The 22,809-nt window shown below is 33.5% G+C and overlaps 1 protein-coding gene across 3 annotated transcripts in view; it reads right to left on the reverse strand.

The window, feature by feature from the left end:
- Positions 1-22,809, reverse strand: part of Pgant9 (Polypeptide N-Acetylgalactosaminyltransferase 9) — a 179,130-nt gene that overhangs the window by 16,244 nt on the left and 140,077 nt on the right. For all 3 annotated transcript variants that reach the window (XM_074176004.1, XM_074176005.1, XM_074176007.1), the window contains exons 3-5: positions 20,619-20,727; positions 11,043-11,314; positions 3,657-3,973 (exon numbers count right to left, since the gene is read on the reverse strand). In XM_074176004.1, coding sequence (XP_074032105.1) covers positions 3,657-3,973; positions 11,043-11,314; positions 20,619-20,727 — 698 coding nt within the window. The remainder of the gene's footprint in view (positions 1-3,656; positions 3,974-11,042; positions 11,315-20,618; positions 20,728-22,809) is intronic.

A 22,809-nucleotide genomic window follows, 5' to 3' on the forward strand; every position in this document is an offset into this window, starting at 1 on the left:
TCAAATTCAAGATAAATGCATAGAGATAATAGGTTCCTGATAGAGTTAAACTATCTTCATCATCACTTTTCCAATCCAAACTGTCAAATATTTCATCATTGGTATTTTCACTATCAAAGCAGATAAGTTACAATTGCGAACTCTACATGGAATCATTTTCATTCAAGCATCATCAAATGTAACAAATATTTCAGGCACATTATAAGGTTGATTAGTATATAGAATACTCGAAAACAGCAGAGATAATCATAAAAATTGGTTCTCCTTGCCGAAGTTTTGGAACTAGTAGCCCCTGTAACTCAACTGATGCAACAGGAAATTATTTTGACAGCTTAGGTAGATCAATTTTGGCCCTTTCATCAAATTAAATTGGACGATAGTTCCTCAACACTTGCTACTTACTCAGATCCATTAGGAAGGTACCAACTCTTAAGGTTACCATTTGGAATAAATACATCAGCAGAAGTTTTTCAAGGAATAAATAGGTACTTTAATTTTTGGAAATGTACTTGGTAATAAAGTTTATATAGATGATATAATTATTTCAGGAAGCATCGTAATGCCTTGCTTAAGGCATTATGATGAAAGTGAGATAAGAAGAGATGAGTGCTTGTTTGCTACAAGAGGGACAACCCATAGCTCTTACAGACTGTGAAAAAAGATATGCTTGCATTGAGAGAGAAACAGGTGCTATTGTATTTGCAGGTGAACATTTTAATTATTACATTTATGGTTGCGATAATGTACAAGTTAATACGGATCATAAACCTTTTGTAAACATTTTCAAAAAACATCTCAATAAACTTTCAAGTAGATTACAAAGGATGCGACTTAAATTACTCGAATATAATATTGATGTTTCATGTTTGCCAGGTAGGTATAAAAAGTTAATAGCGGGTATGCTATCTAGGGCTTCATTGAAATATTCAGATGGATAATTAGTATATTTCAAATAAAATTACTTCTTTACTGGATAATTTACATTTGTTTGATTGAATTCTGAGATTAGCTTGACAAAGTCCTGCTGGAATATTAATATTGACAAATGGGTCTGAGATCATCTGGAGTGGGCATTTGTCATCTACTTTCTGATGGTCGACAATTACATGCCATCTTGGTTATTACTCGCACCTGGGAGAAATAGAAGAGTATATAATTTCATCTTCTAATATTTTGTTCATTTGTCGTTTAACTTCATCCTTATGAGTTTGTTGAGAAATGGCTTTGCATCGTTCAATTTCATTTGTGAACGTAATTCGATCACCTTCTGGGCTCGTGAATTTTCGGTAGACAATATATTTTAGGAATTATAGGATGAGAAATCTGTAGACTCCTGTTTAGAGCCAGTGCAATAAAATTTGGACACTTCTTGATCGTGTTCTTTCTTAACTCTTCAAATTTCCCTGCTCACTTCAATAAATGTAAGGTAATTCTAAAGACAAGATGTGGGAAAAAGATCTGTAACTCAGCTGTAAGTACTGTCACAAAGACTATATCGGTCAAACCAAGCGAGCTATTGAAACTCGTTTCATAGAATAAGCAGTAAATATCCAATTTTGGAGACAGGAAAAGTCCTGTGCCGTTCAATATGCTTTGTAGGCCAGAGACTGAATGAAAACTGTCTAAAATTGTTGGGAATGGTTGGTGCATGATACTAAATTTTGGATGCTTTCAAAAGTCTAGAAATAGTAAAGTGTGGCATGGGAATTATGAACAGTGACAAAAGTTCCATTAAAACACCCCACTGCTCACCTTTATATAGAATATTCTGTTGAAGCGGACACTTTTACGTAAAAATTCCCCTTGAATCTCTAAAATCATTGATTTGTGCCTGAAAGTAAAAGTGTATCCTGTTAGATAAAAATAGAGAACAGGTTTAGAGTTAGAAATTAGTCTACTTCATCTACTGAAGATGCCGACTTGGTTGGTGAAACTCGCGTTGAAAAGAGTGTTGCAGTTCTGGTGTTTGGGAACAATATTTGTTTTGGATTTATTTTACGTCAGAGGTTCTAGTTCTACCTTCAAAGTGAGGATCAATATTCTTATCGAACGCCAAGCTGCACTCTAGTAATTGATGAATTCAAGATTAATAGCGAGGTTGGTTTGGGAATGCCAAAATCTATTGTAATGAAGTTACATTGTTAGAACCAGAAATCAATTGTTGGCGGTAGTTTACATAATTTTCAGTGTGTCAGTTACTGTCCGGCTCAATAAACTACCCAAAATGTGTGCAGCATAGGTGAATTCCGTGAGTGGGGATACGTATGGTCTCAATTCCATTGAATCAGAGAGAGATGAAAAAAAGTGAAAATTTTAGCCGACTGGATTGACAACTTATAAGTAGGAATATAGCAGCAGACCAAACCATAAGGTACCGACCCCAAATACTTCGAAAACAATTAGTAGATATTCCAAGTAGTAGATATGTCGAATGTTGAAAACAGTTCACCTCAAGCCCGTGTGAATGCGACTACAAAAGTAATTACATTCGACGTTCAACCCAAGTTCACTAATGATTATGCGGTAGGAAGTGCTATAGATATTCTTTGTATTGTTCTTTATCTGTACCTCTTCTTCTTAGCTCTACTTAGCGACGAGTTGTATTTTACACAGAGGTGCTCATCTATTCTGTACTTGCACTCTCGCTCGTCGGGTATCGTCTGTTGTATTCACCAAGCTGAAAATAACTGGGTTAAAGGACGAAATGTAGATAGTAGAGACGACTAAAGAACACAGTATGGCTTTTACCCGTTTCCATTTAGGTACCTCCATAGTATTTACTTGCACACGATCACTATCTCCATCTGCTTGCAATCCTATAGTCCTTCAACCCCTTTATTATTGGCAATTGATGGCCAATAACTGAACTATTAGTCTCGAGGCCGAGCTTGAAGATGAGCTTATATACACACTGGTCAACACCATTCAGAAATGGAGATGAATGCTCAATTATACTGGTCAACGCCATTAAGAAATGGAGCTGCTTATTCCATAACGAAGACCGTCTGACAGAAGAACTGAAGTTGTACTTCAACATACTACTTCACATACGAATGTATGGTGCTGGCAAACAATTTATGGACAATCCGAACTATATCCAGAAGAATATGGAAAATATCCAACAGAGGTTGTGTATAAACTAGTACAAGACACGAAGTTTTTAGAATGGGGTATCATGAAGAGAGAAAAAAAAGAGATAAGCCATTGAGGCTGCAGTGTTCTCCAGAAAAAACAAGTAGAGTAAAAAACTACATATTTATGGGTATGTTTGTGAATCATCAGGACCAATAGACGTCAGTTATTGCTCACTTATACATACGAGTATAGTCAGGACATATTGAACTGTTTATGTAGTGTAAGATGATATTCAATTTCATATTTTTCATATATGTTGTATGTATGCATGTATATATGTAGTCGTATGCATCTATACATATAGACAGAACATATTGGACTGTTTCATGTAGTGTTTTTTTAAAAATCTGTTTCATATGTGTGCATGTGTGCTAGCGTGTGTGTCCATGTATGCCAGCGTGTGTGCGCGCGCGAGCGTGTGTACGTGTGTGTGTGAGTATGTATTTATGTATGGAGTTTCAAAAGTGGTTTATTGATAATCCCAGCTTGTTGTCATTAGCTTTCAAAAAATATTTATCTACCTTGTCTATACTGAACAATCCTCCAGCCATTGTCGGACTCCACACTGGTTCAGCAGAATTTTTGTGCCTTTTTTTCTCATGTTCGGGTACAGCGTGCCAGTTAAATTGTAAGTTCCAATCAAATCCACCTACATTTACACCACTGCTGTCATGATAGTGGAACTCCATGGTTGTGTCATCTATAACGTCGATGACGGGACATACAACAGTAGTACTGTTGCGAGCTATCCTATCCAGAAGAGGTTCCAGCCATCCAGCAGCGCACTCACAGTGGGAGTCAAGATAGGTGAGAACTTCGCCAGTTGCATGAGCTGCCCCTGAAATGAGATATATAATTACACTAGCTGATCCGTATAAATTATTTTTATAGGGTATCGTAAAAAAAAAAATAAAAAAAATTCGTTCTTCGTTCTACATATGGGCCATTCCACCCCAAATCGGAGAATATTCCGCCTTTGCATCTCCGATATTTTTGAAAATTTGTTATCTTATAGTACCTATTGAAAGAGACCTCCATGATTTTTTTTCAATTTTTTGGCCGACCCGTTTTCAACATATCAATTTTTGAAAAAAATCGTTCTTTTTTTTTAAAATAACTAACTTTGCGAAAAATGGGTCAATCGGAACGTTTTTTTTTATTTTCGTTTTAAATCACTCTTTGAAGATATACAATAACAAAATTGAAAAGTGCACTTCTAGAGGCACTTTTAGGAAAAAAACTGTAAAATTTTCTGAATGAACTTTCCATAAGATTTCCAAGGATGCAACGTTAGAATTTATATTTTTTGAATTTTAATTTTTTTTTCACTCATTTATGTCAAAAAATGACAATAATTATAATATTTTACGTCAAAACTACTTTCGAGGATTATATGATAATTATTAATTAGTTTACAAATTGGTTGAAACACAAAACTTATTCAAAAGTAATATAATTAATAAAGCTTTTCAAAAGTTGTCACCTTTTGAAATTATTGATAACTTTTACCTACGGTCGGTAATAACAATATCGTAAGTATAGTTTACCGACTGAGTATCTTTTTTGGTTATGACTTCATTTCAGAATACGAATTGGGTATTGTTTCCAACTACGTGTTAACAGTGAATAAAATTTATTAATTTACTATAAATAAAAATTTGTGTAATATCATGACATATTTTTTTAAAAGCAACTTGTTTTGAACTTTTGGATAATGTTTTATTTTGGGATATATAATTCATGCTGTAATCAATTGCAAATAGAAAATAATATAGTTGAGAAAAGTCTTCGACGAGCTTCTGTTTCTCATCAAAATTCATATAATTTGAGTGAAGATGATTTTCTCTGCACACAGAGTAGAAAATCATTGGACACAAAAAATATCGCTCATGTTGTCAGTGATCGCGAAGTTGAACACGGAGTCGACTATGAAGTTGAAGACGGAGTCGAAGATGTTTCTGAGAAAAGCACCTCATCAATTTCAAAAGCGGTAAAATTAGTCAAACATATTTGGGGATTTTTCAAATTTAATTCGTGATTGAAATAACAGTTTGTGTTAAAATAATTAATCAATGGGGAAAAGAGAATTGAAACTTTCCATGTTTTTTACCACTTTTATTTGTAACTAACATTACTGCAGTTTCGTTCTATAAGGACGCCTGGAAGGCAATGCAGCTGCTGACTCTCTTGCAAAGGAGCCTGTCATTGGCCTTGCTTTGGGCTTTGCCAAACAAACATTGAACACCTGGATGGCAAGAAGAGTTATGGACTTCTGGCAGAATATTCCAGGATTGGCTCGTTCCAAGGCGTTTATTCACCCTTCGAAGCTTGATTCCAAATAGTTGTTGGACTACAGTAGGGATGAACTACGAAGTCTACAGGTCACTGTCGTTTGAATCATCACATGCAGAGACTTGGACTGTCGGAAGACAGTGTGTGTCGCCTCTGCCTGGAAAATGATGAAACTGCAGAGCATATACTTTGTGCCTACCCCGCTGGGGACCGAATCAGGTTCTTTGAGTTTGACAGATCCGTACTCTCACCATCTGACCTGAAAGACCACTCACCATATAAACTAATCGGCTTCGTTAAGAAGATGGGTTTATTTGTCCGAGTGTGAATAGGTGTGAGCCACAATAAACCCTTATGGGTTGCGGTGACTCACTTTAGACCTACCTACCTACCTATAAGGACATTTTAAAACTTATTTGTGCCTTGACCCGGAGTCTCAATCTGCCTTCTCCCAAGCGTCCACTGTGTCCCCCCCATGCCTCCTCCCGGGTTGAGTGCCCTGGGATAGAAACTTCGCCCCACAAAATGAATTTTGTGAGTAAAACTTGTTCATCTTTTACTGCCTGAACCACTGTGCATGCTGTTTTTGGTGAGTGCATTGGCTTGGGATGTGGGGGTTGAGAAAACCGGCCATCGGATGCCTGCTTCCGCGTAACCCCGCTGGATACGGGAATGGCAGAATCACTTGTGGTTCTGTTATTTCCTAACTGAATGGCATCCCAACGATGGTTTAATCCTAAGGTGTGTGTATCCGTGCCGAGAGGATGAATGACACTGAGTCTGTCAGCTGTCTCTACAGAACCTTCAAGATACCGGGCGCCCCTCGTCGTAGCATTGCCTTGTCACGGTAATGGGGGGGCTCTGCCGTGATTGACCTTCTTTTCCTAGCTACTCGTGGGACTTTAATGGACAGAATAAACTTAAAAATTCTTTCTGACGCTGAGTCAATAGAGGAGACGGATGTCGAGCTTACGACTCCAACTGACCTCCCTGTAAATTTAGATCAGGAGCGAGTCTACAGTGGAGATGGATGTCTAGTTTACGACTTTAACTGACCTCCCTGTAAATTTAGTTCAGGAGCGAGTCTACAGAGGAGATGGATGTCGAGTTTGCGACTCCAACTAGCCTCCATGTAAATTCAGTTCAGGAACTTGTCAACTCCCCAACTTCTGATCCAATAACTGAACCTAAAAAAAGGTTTAGTGGTGCAGCCAGGAAACGACTGAGTGGTCTCCTCAAGAGCGAGGTACCTTATAAAACGGCCTTGCACTCAATTCTTGAGCGGCGTACGCAGAATCTGTCTCAGGTAGGGGAACAAACACCCCATGAGCAGGTTAACAAACGTTTGCGCTCAAGTGATGATTCACCTAAACCAGAGGCGAAAAAGCCCTGCACGGTTGACTCTAAGGCATCTTCAGGTGTAGCTGAGGTGGGGCGCCCCATACGAAACGGTCCCTGTAAACCAAACTATTAATTGTTTCGGGAATGTCTCCATTTCATTATATGTATATTGATTAAGGCTGCAGAAGAAAATTGTTTTGGAGTCTACAGGGTGGCTCAAAAAGTGTGACATATTAAATATGTTTTTTAACCTTGTATTATTTCGTTACACTTTTGAACAGGTTGGGAAAAAATAACATATTTCATGTAAGGTATTATGTACCTAACTGTACCGTGTTAGGAATCACACGTTAAAAGGTAAGACCTCGTTAGTCCTTAGCTCGCACAAGTTTCTCAACTTCTGAGAGTTGTCGTTCAGATTTTTCAAACAGATAACCGTTCTCGAGTTATTGATTTTTTAATGAAAATGCTTGGTACAATGGAAAAGTAAATAACATCGAAATGTATAGAAATCATCCCTTCGAATTATGACCAAGCATAAAAAAGGTTTTGGGCTATTGATTTCGATAAAACCTGTTTGTCAGTATTATACGGAATGTATAAATACAAAATATTGTAGCAGCTCTAGTGTGTGAAAGAAGTATTTTGTTGGATTTACTCTGGGCCAGAGGTTTCAATTCGACCATTCAGAACTCTGAAAATGAGACGAGAAAGATGCACCTGAAAAATGAAAAATAAAAACTTCCTATAGTTTTGATGTGAAAAATCCATAGCCACAAGTAATACCGATTGCAGGCGTGACGAAGGGTCGCCATTCGCAAGCTACTGTGCGATTATCTTCCCACTGGTTCGGCGTTATGCTATCGCCACATTGAGCTGGGATACCTACAGTGTATACATTTGTGTTCACTACAGTTTACCTAACCTGTGTTTTACTCAATAAATAATTTTCAAAAATAATTGAAAATAAAATATGTCTGACGGTGATAATTTAGAAAGTGAAAATGAGCAGCCACCTGCAAAGAAAGCTAAATCATACTACGACACACTATCGAGTCATCAGTAAGTTAATGGATTTCAATTTTATTTTTATGAGAAATAATGACCTAAAACACTTGCTTGAAGAATAAAATTCATGAAGACTGACAATATTGTATTTGAAAATAAGCTGATAGGGAGTAGCGTACGAGTGTTGTTCTTATTTGTAATTAACAGAAACATCAAAAAATTAATTAATTATTCAATTTTCTAATGATGACGGAATATACAGGCCGTATTTTTTAGCTGATACCACTATTGCTATCTCGGAAACGGTAGATCCTACAAGGACGGTTGAATGGAACAAAATTTGCCTATTTAGGAATGCAACACACTGGTATTTTCAGATCTATAAAATCATCAACGGTTTCTGAGATATTTGGAAAAAACTGAAAATGACAGATTTAATTTTTTTGCTCTACCGCCTCCATTTTCAATAATATCAAAAAATGACAAAAAAAACTTTTGCTTTATTTCATGTGCTTTCTAATCTGGGTGCACTCATTTTTCAATGCAACGTTTCGTTCATTGAATTCCATCATCAATATATTTTTTTTAAATACGGACCTGTATATTTTTTTATACATTTTCGTAGTCATTATAATTACAAATTCGTTGACATATCACAACACATGTATTTCTCGACGTTTCTTACCGAAAACACATCATCAATATTCTGTCATTTAATATTTTTATTCAATGAGAAATCAAATATCAAACTATTGTTGTAAGACATAGTTAACAGAATTGTTAATACATCACATTGAAAAAAAGACAGTTGCGAAAGAAAATGTAACGAAACAATAAATGATAGAAAATTAACACCATAACGGAATGTCTCACGTTACATTTTTTAAGTTACCGTCTCACGCGATATCGCATCAAATGTTCAAATTGTCTTCCATCATTTCTTGAACAAATGCTTGCTCTAGAAATAGTGTGCTTGTGGCAGTTCTCTAACATCTGTGGAGTGATAGCGATGCAGGCACTCCTTATTGAATCTTTCAATTCTTCAATATTTTCAAAATTTGTTCTGAATACTTGATCTTTTATGAAGCCCCACAACGAAAAATCTAGAAAAGAAACGTCCGGTGAACGTGGTGGCCATTCAATAGGATCATTATTTCCTATCCACCTTCCTGGCATTTGTATTGCGGAAATCTCTGCAGATTCTCCTGCGATGTGGTGGAGCTCCGTCGTGTTGGAAATACTCATAATTTCTTACGAGGCTAAGTGGCAAATCTTCTAATAACTCAATTAGAGTCCCTGATAAGAAATCCAAGTATAATTCTCCGGTCAGAGATGTTCAAAAAGTACCGACCAATCATTTTATTATCAAGAACACCAAGCCATACGTTAACACCATATCTCTCTTGAAAATTGGTAACTCTATGTAAATATTCATTTTCTTGTCGCCAATGATAATGTATATTACTGTTGAATCATCCGTTATTGGTAAATGTACTTTCATCACACCACAATTTTTTTTACAAATTTCATTATCTTGGCGAAATTTTCTAATGAGCCATCTACGAAAAACTTTTCTCCTGTTGAAGTCCGTTAAACGCAAATGATGAACTTTCCTGACTCGATAAGGCTTGAATATATTTTTCCGAACAGAGGTAGTGGATATGGCCGAATTATGAACAATCTCCCTTGTTCTCAATTTTTTTATTTTCCATAAATCCTAAATCAAATTAATGTCACTTTATCATTATTGTGAATCTTCTTTGAACTCACCTAAAACGCCGACTTCATTATCGCCACCACATTCAGTAACCGTACATTTTCTTTCAGAGGGTTTTTCAAGAGATCCATAATTCCGTAAAGTATTTTCAATTCGTTGAAAATATCTATGATTAGGTTGTCGTCGTCAGGATACAATTCCTGATAACTTTCCAGAGATTTGGTAGCATTCCTCAAACATCTCGAATATACAAATAGCATATCCACTTTTTCGTCATTGGAAAAATTCATGTTTCTCCCTTGAAATCGCTCAACGATTTGAATAACTTTTATTTTGTGTGTGACAATTAACTTGACATTCACATTCATGTATTTCATGGCTTACTTCAAAAAAAGAAATTATCGCTTATCATGATTCTAGTGAAAATTATCTACGACTTTTTTAATACAGTATTTTTATTAGTTAATTCTTGTTGATATCCTCATTTTCTGAACAGAAATTTTTGGGTAGCTACAAATTTTCAAAAGACATTTGGAAATTATGAATGGCTTGGGTATTTATACAAAGATTATTTATTGGTCTCTCTTTTTCAAGACCACCCTGACATAAATTAAGTTGGATTTCAGTGAATACAAATATTAATAATCTCAATGAATGACATTAGCGACAGGAGAAATCTGGATTTCAGTATAATATTCGGAAATTCGAGCTCTTAATAAAAAATGATAGTGATAATGTGGTTTCAGGAAGAAACATCGGAAAATATATGTGTTGTGATATATCAACGAATTTGTAATTATAATGACTACGAAAATGTATAAAAAAATATACAGGTCCGTACTTAAAAAAATATATTGATGTGAACGAAACGTTGCATTGAAAAATGAGTTCACCCAGAATATAGAACACATGAAATAAAGCAAAAAGTTTCTTTGTCATTTTTTAATATTATTGAAAATGGAGGCGGTAGAGACTCCATTTTCAGTTTTTTGGAAATATCTCACAAACCGTTGATGATTTTATGGATCTGAAAATACCATTGTGTTGCATCCCTGAAAAGATAACTTTTGTTCCATTTAACCGTCCTTGTACGACATACCGTTTCCGAGATAGCAATAGTGGTATCAGCTAAAAAAAACGGCCTGTATATTGATATTTATAATTTGAAATCTTAAGTAATATATTGCAATATATATTGCAACTACCTAAGATTCTTGAGTTACTAGTATAAAAGCCACATTAAAATGTTTTCATATATATTTCAATATATTACCTAAATTTTCACAAAATATTATTATTGATGTTTTACATCTGCCAGACGTCCCGTGACGGTTCACATTTTTTTCACCACTTGATTTTGTAACTCACGTTACTGCAGTTTCGTCCTATGAGGATATTTTCAATATAATAAACTACAGTAACGTTAGTTACAAAAACAAGTGTTAAAAAACAGAGGAAGTTTCATTTCTCATTTTTCATGATGATATTCTACCATATAATAACGCCTACATCCATCAATTTATAGAAAGATACACGTTATATAACTCACCAAGCAGTCGAGCTCTTATTAATCCTTCTCTCTTTTTAGCCCTGATAATTTTCACTTTTGGTTCTTTCATCCAATATTCTTCCAATTGCTCTTTGGTATGAGGCATATCTGAAAAATCATCCACTAGAAGAACTTCTTTGATGAGATGTTCGGGAGATCTATCTAGCACCGAGTGAACTGTTCTAAGTAAGACTGACCATGCTTCGTTGTGGAAACAAATAATCACAGAAGTTGAAGGTAAGTTTTCGAAGTAAAGCCCTGGAGTTTTACACCTGAAATAATTATCATTTAATTACCACCTTCCTCTCAAATGCATTCATTATAATGAATCAAAAAGCAACAGCTTTTACCAATCACCATAAATGCAATACTTTTCTCGACGCGCGATTCACTAATCAAGTGAAAACAACAGTCAAACGTTCCAGTTTTCACTTCACCAAGCCAAATGAAAACTGAAAAAAAAAACTTCTCAGTTTTCTTCATCTCCTGAAGGCGACAATTTGGTCGATGAAACTCGCGTCGAGAAGAGTACCTATCTATTATGAAAATGATTAGGTTAATGAATACATTAACATGGCCATTTCTGACTTAAAATAAAAAAAAAATATTTTTTTCTGGGAGTTAGGTAGCCACCCATTATTATTTAGGTTGTCCAAAAAAGATGGAGTCAATCTTCCGTGCTAGGAATCACACGTTGAAAGGTAAAATCTCGTTAGTCCTTAGCTCGCACAAGTTTCGACTTTTGAGAGTTTTCGTTTACATAGAAAAGTGTTTTTTTTGTATAATTCAGTGTTAATATAAAAGTATTTGTTTCGAAAGAATTTTTCTTTCGTGTAATTCAGTGTTTATATGAAAGTAGCTGTTTCAGGGGGGCTTTTTCTTCCAGTTTGTGTGAAAGTTATTTTTTTGCATGATCTACACCTCTACGTATAGAGTTACTTCTTTTGAAATTGATTGCTTCTTTCCTTTCTTTGAAAGATTCTTACATTTTTTGTATCAAGGTGGGGTAGTAGAAAGCCAAAAACTTTTCCAAAAATTAATCACTCCTACAAATATAACCCTTTCAATTTAAACAAGATCTCTAAGACTGGGATTTAATCAAATAAGCTAATGAATGTCATTACGATGTCATCGATGACTTGAATTGATCAAATTCATTTCGTGGCATAAAATCGTAATTTTTGAATAAATTGTGTGTTTTTTCTTATGATTTTATCCAGATTGGAACTCAAGAGCCCTTAGAGACGTGTCTTACTGCGAAACATCGATGTCTACCAGTGAGGATGACAGTGTTCCATTCAAGTGAAATGTTTACCTTTCATTCAGTATATTGCGAAGAAATCCTGCGAATGATATCTGATTCAGTTACATAACGAATGTTTGGAATACCAACTGATTATAGAAAAGTGTTTTTTTTGTATAATTCAGTGTTCATATAAAAGTATTTGTTTCGAAAGAATGTTTCTTTCATGAGATACAATGTTTATATGAAAGTAACTGTTTCAGGAGGGCTTTTTCTTCTAGTTTGTGTGAAAGTTACTTCTTTTGAAATTGATTACTTCCTTCCATTCTTTGGAAGATTCCTACATACTTTTGTATCAAGATGGAGTAATAGAAAGTAAAAAACTTTCTTTCCCAAAAATTAATCACTCCTGAAAATATAACCCTTTCAATTTGAACAAGATTTCTTTGGCTATAATCAAATAAGCCAAGGAATGTCATTACGATGGCATCGATGACAAGAATAGATCAAATTCAATTCCGTAACATAAAATCGTAATTTATGAATGAATTGTGTATTTTTTCTTATAATTTTATCCAGATTGGTACTAAAGAGCCCAAAGGCAACTGTTTTATGGCGAAACATCGATGTCTACCAGTGAGAAATACTGTCCCATGTAGGTAAGTGAAATTTTATCTTTCAATTAGTATATTGTGTAGAAATCCTGCGAATAATATCTGATTCAGTTCCATAACGAATGTTTGGAATACAATCTGAGTAGAGAAAAGTGTTTTTTTTCATTTGTTCATTTAAAAGTATTTTCTTACGTGTAATTCAATGTTTATATGATAATAGCTGTTTCAGTAGCGCTTTTTCTTCCAACTCTATACATGATGTACACATCTATGTATAGAGTTACTTCTTTTGAAATTGATTGCTTCCTTCGTTTCTTTGGAAGATTTCCACATTTTTTTGTTTCAAGATGACTTGCAGAAAGCCAAAAACTTTCCATCACTCCTAAAAATATAACCCTTTCAGTTTGCTCATTCAACTAAAAACACTTCACTTTCGACACGCAGTCCCAGTTGGCTGTGTATCGACATCAGTTTTAGGCAGCAGCAAGTACAAATATTTTTTCTCACAAAGAGATAAACATTTTCTTGTTTTTAGATTAGTGAGGGCCGCTATGATTGTGAATTTACAAGATAACTACAACCGAATTGTTGAAGTTCTGAAAATGATAGACAGTTTTTATTGTTTCTTGATGGTGATCTGTTTCCATCAATCGTTCGCTATAACCTAAGTAGTAGGATGCTAGGAATCTTACTAAAGTTTGATCTTCATCTTGAAGATGATCACTTGGTGATCAAAACACGTGTCGCGGTCTTAAAATAACGGTTTGGTGTTGAGAAAAAATTCCAGTAATATTCAAACGAGAAAAAGTTGATAAAAGTCCATATTTTTGTCATCATTTGAATAGTTTTTTTTAAATGAAATGCTTTATTCAAATAGGATACATCCTAATATATACAACAATGATAGTAATGTTAACAATAATATAATAAATACAATAATACAAAAAAAAAACTACTTATATTTGTTAATAAGTAGTCTTACCTACGATAATTGAAAATACAAAAAAAAAGATAAAAAATATCACATAATATCTTAATGGTCTCTTAAATGGTCTAATAAATTTATTTTGATCAGAATGAGACTGTTAGAAGACTTTACATTTTCAGGTAGACTGTTATACTTAATAAATCCTTTGAACATTAATGTTTTAGTGTTGAATGTTTTTGTTTGATTATTTACATACAATTTTTTTCATTCTAGTATTATACTGGTGGATTTGATTATTAAAAATTACAAATTTGTCAAAATATGACGGTAGAATGTTATGTAACATTTTGTAAATATAAATCATCGTTGAATATGCAAGCCTACTTTCTATAGATAACCATTCTAGAGTATTTAACATTAAAGATATATGGGTACTCCTGTCACATCTCATTGCGCGATTCTGTAGTTTGTGTAGTGTTCTCATTTTATTCAAATCACTTGTGTATAGAAGAGTGGGACAATATTCAAAATGTGGTTGTATAATTATCTTATATACAGTTATCCGTGATTGCTTAGTTAGGTGTTCACTGATAGATGATTGTCTAACATGAATCCTAAATATTTGAATTCAGTAATGAGCTCAATTTTATCATTTTCTATTTTCATTTCAATTAGATTTAAATCTAATTCTCTGTATTTAAACGGTGTAGTAAGTATCATAGCCTTTGTTTTATTTACATTTAGCTTCAATTTATTAGTTTTTAAATATATAGCAATATTATGCAATGCTTCATTCATTTTTTCAATAGCTTTTCCTATATGCATGAGTCCGTGCTATGACTGTGCTGCTGTGAACACCTATCAAGGTGAGCTCCAGAGATTTTCAATAGTTAGTGGTTTGTTTTTGTGACTTTCAATTGACCCTCTGATGTGAATAGAATATTATTGGTGTAGCTTTTAAAAGTGCACTGCAGTGTAAAAAAGAATAACATTAGAACGCAATTTGAAATTTTGGTTTGAATTACCTGTACATTGTTGTCATATCTCCAAGAAAATGTCCAAAACAAGAAGTGGACAAGTGGACGATAGTATGGTGGATGCTATCCTAAATAAATTATCACCCAGATTATCAAACATGGTTGAGGAACATCTGGAGAAACAATTTGAAAAACAATTCGAGAAAATAGGCAAAAAGTTAAATACCCTATTCGACAAATTTTCATCACTGGAACAGACAGTCGAAGCGAATAAAAATGAAATGGTGTCCATAAATGATAGAATGGATAGGATCGAACAAAAATTGAAGCTAAATTCTCTGAGGATAATTGGATTAGAGGAAGAAATGAGAGAAAATTTACTTACCAAGGTACTCAATTTGTTGAATAGTGTACTGAAAGTTGAAACTACGGCGAATGATATAAATAACGTATTTCGCATGGGAAAAATTCTCATAATAAGCCCAGTCCTAGAGTGGTACTGCTTACCTTTGTGTCGTGTCTAAAACGGAATGAGATATTCTCAGCCAAGAAAAATCTGAAAGGAACGTCAATGTTCATAAACGAAAATCTGTCTGATGCACGCTACAAAATCCAAGGAAAAGCCAAATCGAAATATGGAGCCAGAAACGTATGGTCTAGGAATGGCAAAATATATGCTAGAGTTGACAACACTGTTAAACTGATAAACCGAGAAGTAGACATGGAATAGGACTTTTTGTGTAGAGTAAAAAGTCATTGATAAAAATGTTTGCATTTCTTCACACTGGAATTTAAAGTTGTTATTGATCTGCTTTGAAGTTAGTTCTAAACGGAAATATTTTTTTATTTTATTCTTCATTTATTTTATTAAGTAGCACTCAATTTGGTATTATGGAAATTCAAATATCTGTAACACTGTTGAATCCAAACTGATGAATCCAAATTCAATTTGAAATAGTTTAATTTGATATTTAGAGCTCACCAATGCAATAAAAATCGTATCAGAATAGTTTATGTTATTGGTGATTTCAATATACATGATAGTAATTTACAAAAATACAATATGTTACAAGATTTCTTAGACTTTAATAACTTTTCACAGTTGAATAACATTCAGAATACACAAGGGAAAATATTAGACTTGGTACTAGGTCCGGAAAGTTCTATAGGTAAAAGTTCAGTTGAAAGAGATTCATTACCGTTTGTAAAAGAGGATAACTATCACCCTTCCTTGAATATAAATATCAATGTTTCAAAAAGTTTCAATATTAAGCAATCTACACAAAAGTGTAACGAGGTGAAATATAATTACAAAAATGCAGATTTTTTTGCTTTAAGTACGAATGTTAGAAATACAGATTGGTACGAGGTTTTGAATGATAATAATGTAGAAACAGCTTTACACAAATTTTACAGTACATGGGGGGAAATTGTTGCGAAATGTGTTCCAACGTACTGTACTAATACTAGTAAAATGAGTAAAATGGTTTTCAAAAGAAATCAAATTATTACTAAAGGAAAAAAACCGATGTTTCAAATTGAGATTTTTGTCCAATCAATTCAATGAAAAGTATAAAAATATTAGGAAAGAGTTGAAAAATTCAATAAAAAAAGAGGAACAAAAGTACTTCAAGAGATTGGAGGATAATATAGATACTGATATTAACTCCTTCTGGAATTATGTTAATAATAAACAAAATAATTCTCGGAATTTAAATTCTTTCTACTACCAGGGAAATGAAGTATTAGCTAATGAAACTACAGAATACTTTGCAACATTTTTCTCTTCCACGTTTTGCCAACAACAAGCCACATATACTGTAAACTCTGAAGATTCTGATGTTTATTGTAATGATACATTTGTAATAAATCGTTTAGATGAATGAATCTGATTTCGATAATGCGGCAAAAAAAATTAAACCAAAAAAGTCAGCTGGAGTGGATGGTATACCGCCATATATACTTAAAGGCTGTCATGAATGGCTCAGAACACCATTGCTTCATATTTTCAACCTAATAATAACTAGCAAAACTTTTCCATCTATTTGGAAAACATATATAGTTACTCCTATACATAAATCGAACGATAAAAAGGATATAGAGAACTACAGGCCTATTTCAATACTATGTTCCCCAGCAAAACTATTTGAACAAATTATTCATACAAAGTTAAATCAATATGCCAATAAATTTATTGTTCCAGAGCAGCATGGTTTTATGGCTAATAAATCAATTAGATCTAATCTATTTCTGTTCAGTAATTTTGTCTCTGAATGTTTTGGAAACAAGTCTCAATTGGATATAGTGTATACTGATTTCAGGAAAGCATTTGATCAGGTGAATCACGATGTATTACTGTATAAATTGGGGAAGTATGGAGTAATAGGAGGGACATTGCAGTTATTATCAAATTACCTACAAAATAGAGTCTTCATGGTTAAGCACAATCAAAATATATCGTCAAAGTTTCCTATAACTTACGGAGTCCCACAAGGCTCTAATTTGGGGCCTCTATTGTTTTCATTGTTTATTAATGATCTATCTTCAGTGCTGAATTATTCATCCGGTTTGCTTTATGCAGACGATTTTAGAGTTTTTAAAAATGTAAAAACGGTGAGGGACTGTATACTTCTACAGAAAGATGTAAACAATATAGTGAAATGGAGAAACGACAACAAACTTTCATTCAACATAAATAAATGCCATGTCTTAACTATACATAGGATCAAGCACCCAGTTATTTTTGATTACACAATGGACAATGAAGCATTGGAGCGTGTAGAGGAAGTTAAAGATTTGGGGGTAACCATATCTACAATGTCATCAAATCTGCTAATCGAATGTTAGGATATATAATTAGAGAAAGTAGACATTTCAACAGTATTAAAACTATTAAATTACTTTATTATACCTTAGTTCGGCCCAAACTTGAGTATGCATCCGAAGTTTGGTCAAACGAGAATGCAACGCTATTAGGTGATATAGAAAAAGTGCAAAATAAATTGCTGAGATATCTGTATTTCAAAAAATATCATAAATGGCCGGATTATAGAACGGTGCGAACATCAACACTTAGAGCAGAATTTAAAATATTATCTCTACAGCAAAGACGTTGTTTGAATATTATGATATTTTTGTATAAAATCTTAAACAATAGAATAAATTGTCCGGAAATTCTATCGTTAATACCTTTTAATGTACCGCTGCGACGCACACGTTCATCATTTGAATTTAACTATTCTGTAAATTTATACGGATCTAGATCTTCTCTTGTATACATGCTCCGATTGGCTAATCAAATAGGTGTTTTAATATCATTGGACTGGACTTTATCGCAAAACAGTTTTCGCCAATTGATATTAAATTATTTGGTTAGTATTTCTGAATAACGTCTCCCTGTCATTGTGGTATATTGGCAGTTAGGGTTGTGTAAACATTATGTTGCTATTTTTAGTATTAATTTTATTGTATATGTATTAGTATTGAACTAAAATTTTTGTTTTTTTTTGTTATATCCATGTAATTAGGCTAATCAGCCTGTTTGGATGAAATAAATAAATAAATAAATATCTTCATCACTAACCGATACTAGGGCATCATCAGCGAAATAATGTTCATATTCACATTCATCACATTTGCTGATATCATTGATATAAATTAAGAATAGTAATGGCCCCAAAATACTTCCCTGCAGAACACCGTGGTCTATACTTATTGCTGTTGATACAAATTCATTGATTTTGGTTACCTGCTTCCTTCCTTTGAGGTAATCACTGATACTTTTTCGTTAATGCCATATTTTTATTTTTTAATTAATATTTAACGATTAACCGTTTCAAACGCACGTTTAAGATCTAAAAATACTGCTACAGTGTACATGCCTTTACTCATTTTGTCTTTCCATTCAGTAACTGTAAGCTGAAGTGCGGATTCGCATGAATGTCTGGCTCTAAAACCAGATTGGTTTGTGAATAGTATGTTTGTTTTATTGAAATATTCCAACAGTTGTTGATATACTACTGGTTCTAACAGTTTTTCAGCGCAAGGTTAAGTGTTAATTGGCCGATATTCATCACATTTTTTTGTGTTTGGAACTTTTTCGATAGGCGTAACTATACTTGTTTTTAGATCATCTGGAAAACTACCAATTTGTAACGACACCACACATGTCCAATTACTTCAAAACTACTCTTTATAATTTTGTTCGATAATGCATCTACTTGTGATCCTTTCTTTGCTAAATTGGATACAATTACTTTCAATTCTTGAAGAGTTAGTATTTAAAATCACTGAAACCCTCTTCATCAACGTAGTCGATGTGACAGGTAAATCCAATATTTTCAATATCTGAAATAATGTCTGTAATCCTATTTACAAAAAATGAATTGAAACAATTAGTCAATTCTTGTTTTTCTCTAATGATAACTTTTTGATTATTTTTTTCAAATTGAATACCATTAGCAAAATAGTTTGTGAACTGTTTTGGATTGATTAATTTTTTTTAGAGTTTTCCACATTGAACCTGAGTTATATTTGTTGCTGTCAATATGATCAACATAATATTGACTTTTCTTCACCTTTATAATATTTACGACAGCATTACGTTTTATTTTTATAATTATGCCAGTTAACATCATTAGCATTTCTTTTAAATAACTTGTAAGCAAAATCTCTTCCTTTACTCAAACTTCTGATTTGACCATCATACCAAAGCAGATCTTCTTCATAGAAAGTAGTTGTTTTTAAAGGTGCAATTTCATTTAAGATGTTTTCACAATTTTCTTAAATGTTATCATAAATCTAATTCACATTTGTATTGTTGAGTGAAAAGTTACAATCTATTAAATTAAGATTAATGTTGAACAAATTTCTTTCTGTCAAGATCCTAACAGCTTTTGTTTGTTCGTTTCTGTAATTTATTTTTTCACTATGAAAATATTTAACAGATATTATTAGTATGACGATAAAAGGGAAATACCTACATTTTTGAGTAGATCAAAACTGTCGAGGTGAATAGAAGTCATCGATTATAATGATTTACCGAGCAGAAAAGAATTAGCAATTGGGTTATTTTCAATTTATTTTTTATATTGGAATTGTTGATAATGGTAACATCATGGCAGAACTGGGCCATGACTTGCATATTCATTGAAAAAAAGTTTCGAACTGAAAAGGAAATTTATGCATACATGTGTACAGTCAACAGCTCCTTTACCTAGAGAGATTGATGCAATTTCATGAAAAATATTTTTGGGATCTCTAGGAAATTTATTGAAATTATTTAATAATTTTGCTATCGCTTGAGAAACCTGTTTAACTATTCTGCAAACTGATGATGTACTAATTTTGCTAACATCTGTTTGATGAATAAAATAGTAGTGCCATCAAAAATCTATTCATTGGTGCTAAAACGCTATTACTGAAAAGAAAAGAAGTAGTCAATCGGGCTAATTTAAATATTGAAAAAACTACTTATCAGAATAAGGTTCTATTCTTGGAAGCAAATTCAGTACCATCTCCTTATTCAGTCAAAATTTCCTAAAAAATTAATAGGAATGAATAGGTGGGGAAAATCCAATCAGATTTAACTACGATAACTCCCAAATCCAACTACTCGACACTAATACTTCAATTCAATTCATTCAAAATACGATTATTATTCATTAAATCCTTAACAAACACAAAAATACCTGTCAGGAACCACTGAATTTGAGATGAACTTTGCATTATCGAATCGAATTAATTTGTTAGGAAAATCATGTGAGAAGAAGACGGGAACCTATTAAATTCGAATACATGGTTGTAATTACTCACCATTCATCTCTAGGATCTGGTAAACTACGACGGACGCTTATCATGTCACTTGCATATTGATTAAAGGCGTTTTTCAACCATCCTTCATCAACTAACTTCTTGATATCTCCTGAAAAGTAATAAGAAAATTATTTTTTGTCCTTTTCTCATCTGCAAACAAAAATCGCTTTTAGTCCATGTTAATGTATTGTTCCCAACAGAAACATTTTTGAAAAAAAAACACTGAAACAAATCACAGTGATCAAGTATCATGTGTGAATAAATGTTACGTATGTATTAAGTATGTTTTATAGGAAATATGAATATATATATCAAGTTGACGAGACACTTCAAAATTTGCAAAACGAATGATTTCATAATTTGCCGCTATTTATTCGCTAATTAGTTACAGAGGTAAATATTTTTCGCCCCTTTTTTTTTTAAATACATGTCTCGCTAACTTGATATCAAGTTAGCGATACGACTATTTCATTATTAAGTTTTCCAGAACTTTGATCAGACCATTGGTTTAGTATATTTATTCGCTAATTAGTTGCGGAGAAAAATATTTTTTTGCCCCTTTTATTTGAAAAATACATGGTGTTTTGCTAACTTGATATCAAATTAGCGATACGACTTTTTCATTATTAAGTTTTTCAAAACTTTGACTAGACCATTGGTTTAGTAAATTTATTCGCTAATTAGTCACGGAGAAAAATATTTTTTCGTCCCGTTTATTTAAAAAATACAATACCGCTTCTTTATTATAAAGTTTTCCAGAACTTCGACTAGAACATTGGTTTGGTATATTTATTCGCTAAGTAGTTGCGGAAGGAAATATTTGACTTACTCTTTGTTTGAAAAACTGAATAGTGTCTCGCTGACTTAGCATCGATACGACTTTTTTTATTAATCAATGTGAAAATAGCCACGAGTTCCAGTCATGGATCTGTCGAACCGACGCGACGCGAGAGATCTCTCATGAATTAACTCAATTACCTAAAATTTACTCCGATGACATTGACATTTTTCGTCAGATGTCGGACTTTATATGTCAAACCTTTTGTAGGGCAGAAAATCAACATATATATATATATATATATATATATATATATATATATATATATATATATATATATATATATATATATATATATATAGAAACAGAAGTTGATATCGGACATCGCACTCATGAAGGTGGCGAACCATAGACACGTGTTTCGGGCTTTTGGCCCATCATCAGTATGGTGCAGCCAAGTGTAAGGATGGGCAACACTTGGTTACCAAAAGATAGAAATACAAATACACGGAGCCACCAACAGGAGCCAACCGCACATTTGTGGTTTCAGTTGATAGATCTCGTGTTCACAAGAAAACTATCAAAATCACCACGGAGGCAGCTATAGCTACCTGCGTGACATCCGGGTCCAGGAAATTATACAAATATGAAAGTTATTGAGTGTCTTGATATAGAAACAGAAGTTAATATCGGACATAGCACTCATGAAAGTGGCAAACCATAGACACGTGTTTCGGGCTTTTGGCCCATCATCAGTATGGTGCAGCCAAGTGTAAGGATGGGCAACACTTGGTTACCAAAAGATAGAAATACAAATACACGGAGCCACCAACAGGAGCCAACCGCACATTTGTGGTTTCAGTTGATAGATCTCTATTTCTATCTTTTGGTAACCAAGTGTTGCCCATCCTTACACTTGGCTGCACCATACTGATGATGGGCCAAAAGCCCGAAACACGTGTCTATGGTTTGCCACTTTCATGAATGCTATGTCCGATATTAACTTCTGTTTCTATATCAAGACACTCAACAACTTTCATATTTGTATAATTTCCTGGACCCGGATGTCACGCAGGTAGCTATAGCTGCCTCCGTGGTGATTTTGATAGTTTTCTTGTGAACACGAGATCTATCAACTGAAACCACAAATGTGCGGTTGGCTCCTGTTGGTGGCTCCGTGTATTTGTATTTCTATCTTTTGGTAACCAAGTGTTGCCCATCCTTACACTTGGCTGCACCATACTGATGATGGGCCAAAAGCCCGAAACACGTGTCTATGGTTTGCCACTTTCATGAGTGCTATGTCCGATATTAACTTCTGTTTCTATATCAAGACACTCAATAACTTTCATATTCATATATATATATATATATATATATATATATATATATATATATATATATATATATATA

The sequence above is a fragment of the Leptinotarsa decemlineata genome, unplaced genomic scaffold, assembly GCF_025532065.1.
Source record: "Leptinotarsa decemlineata unplaced genomic scaffold, Ldec_3_MD MMD2_tig00001393_RagTag_RagTag, whole genome shotgun sequence".
Lineage (NCBI taxonomy): Eukaryota > Metazoa > Arthropoda > Insecta > Coleoptera > Chrysomelidae > Leptinotarsa > Leptinotarsa decemlineata.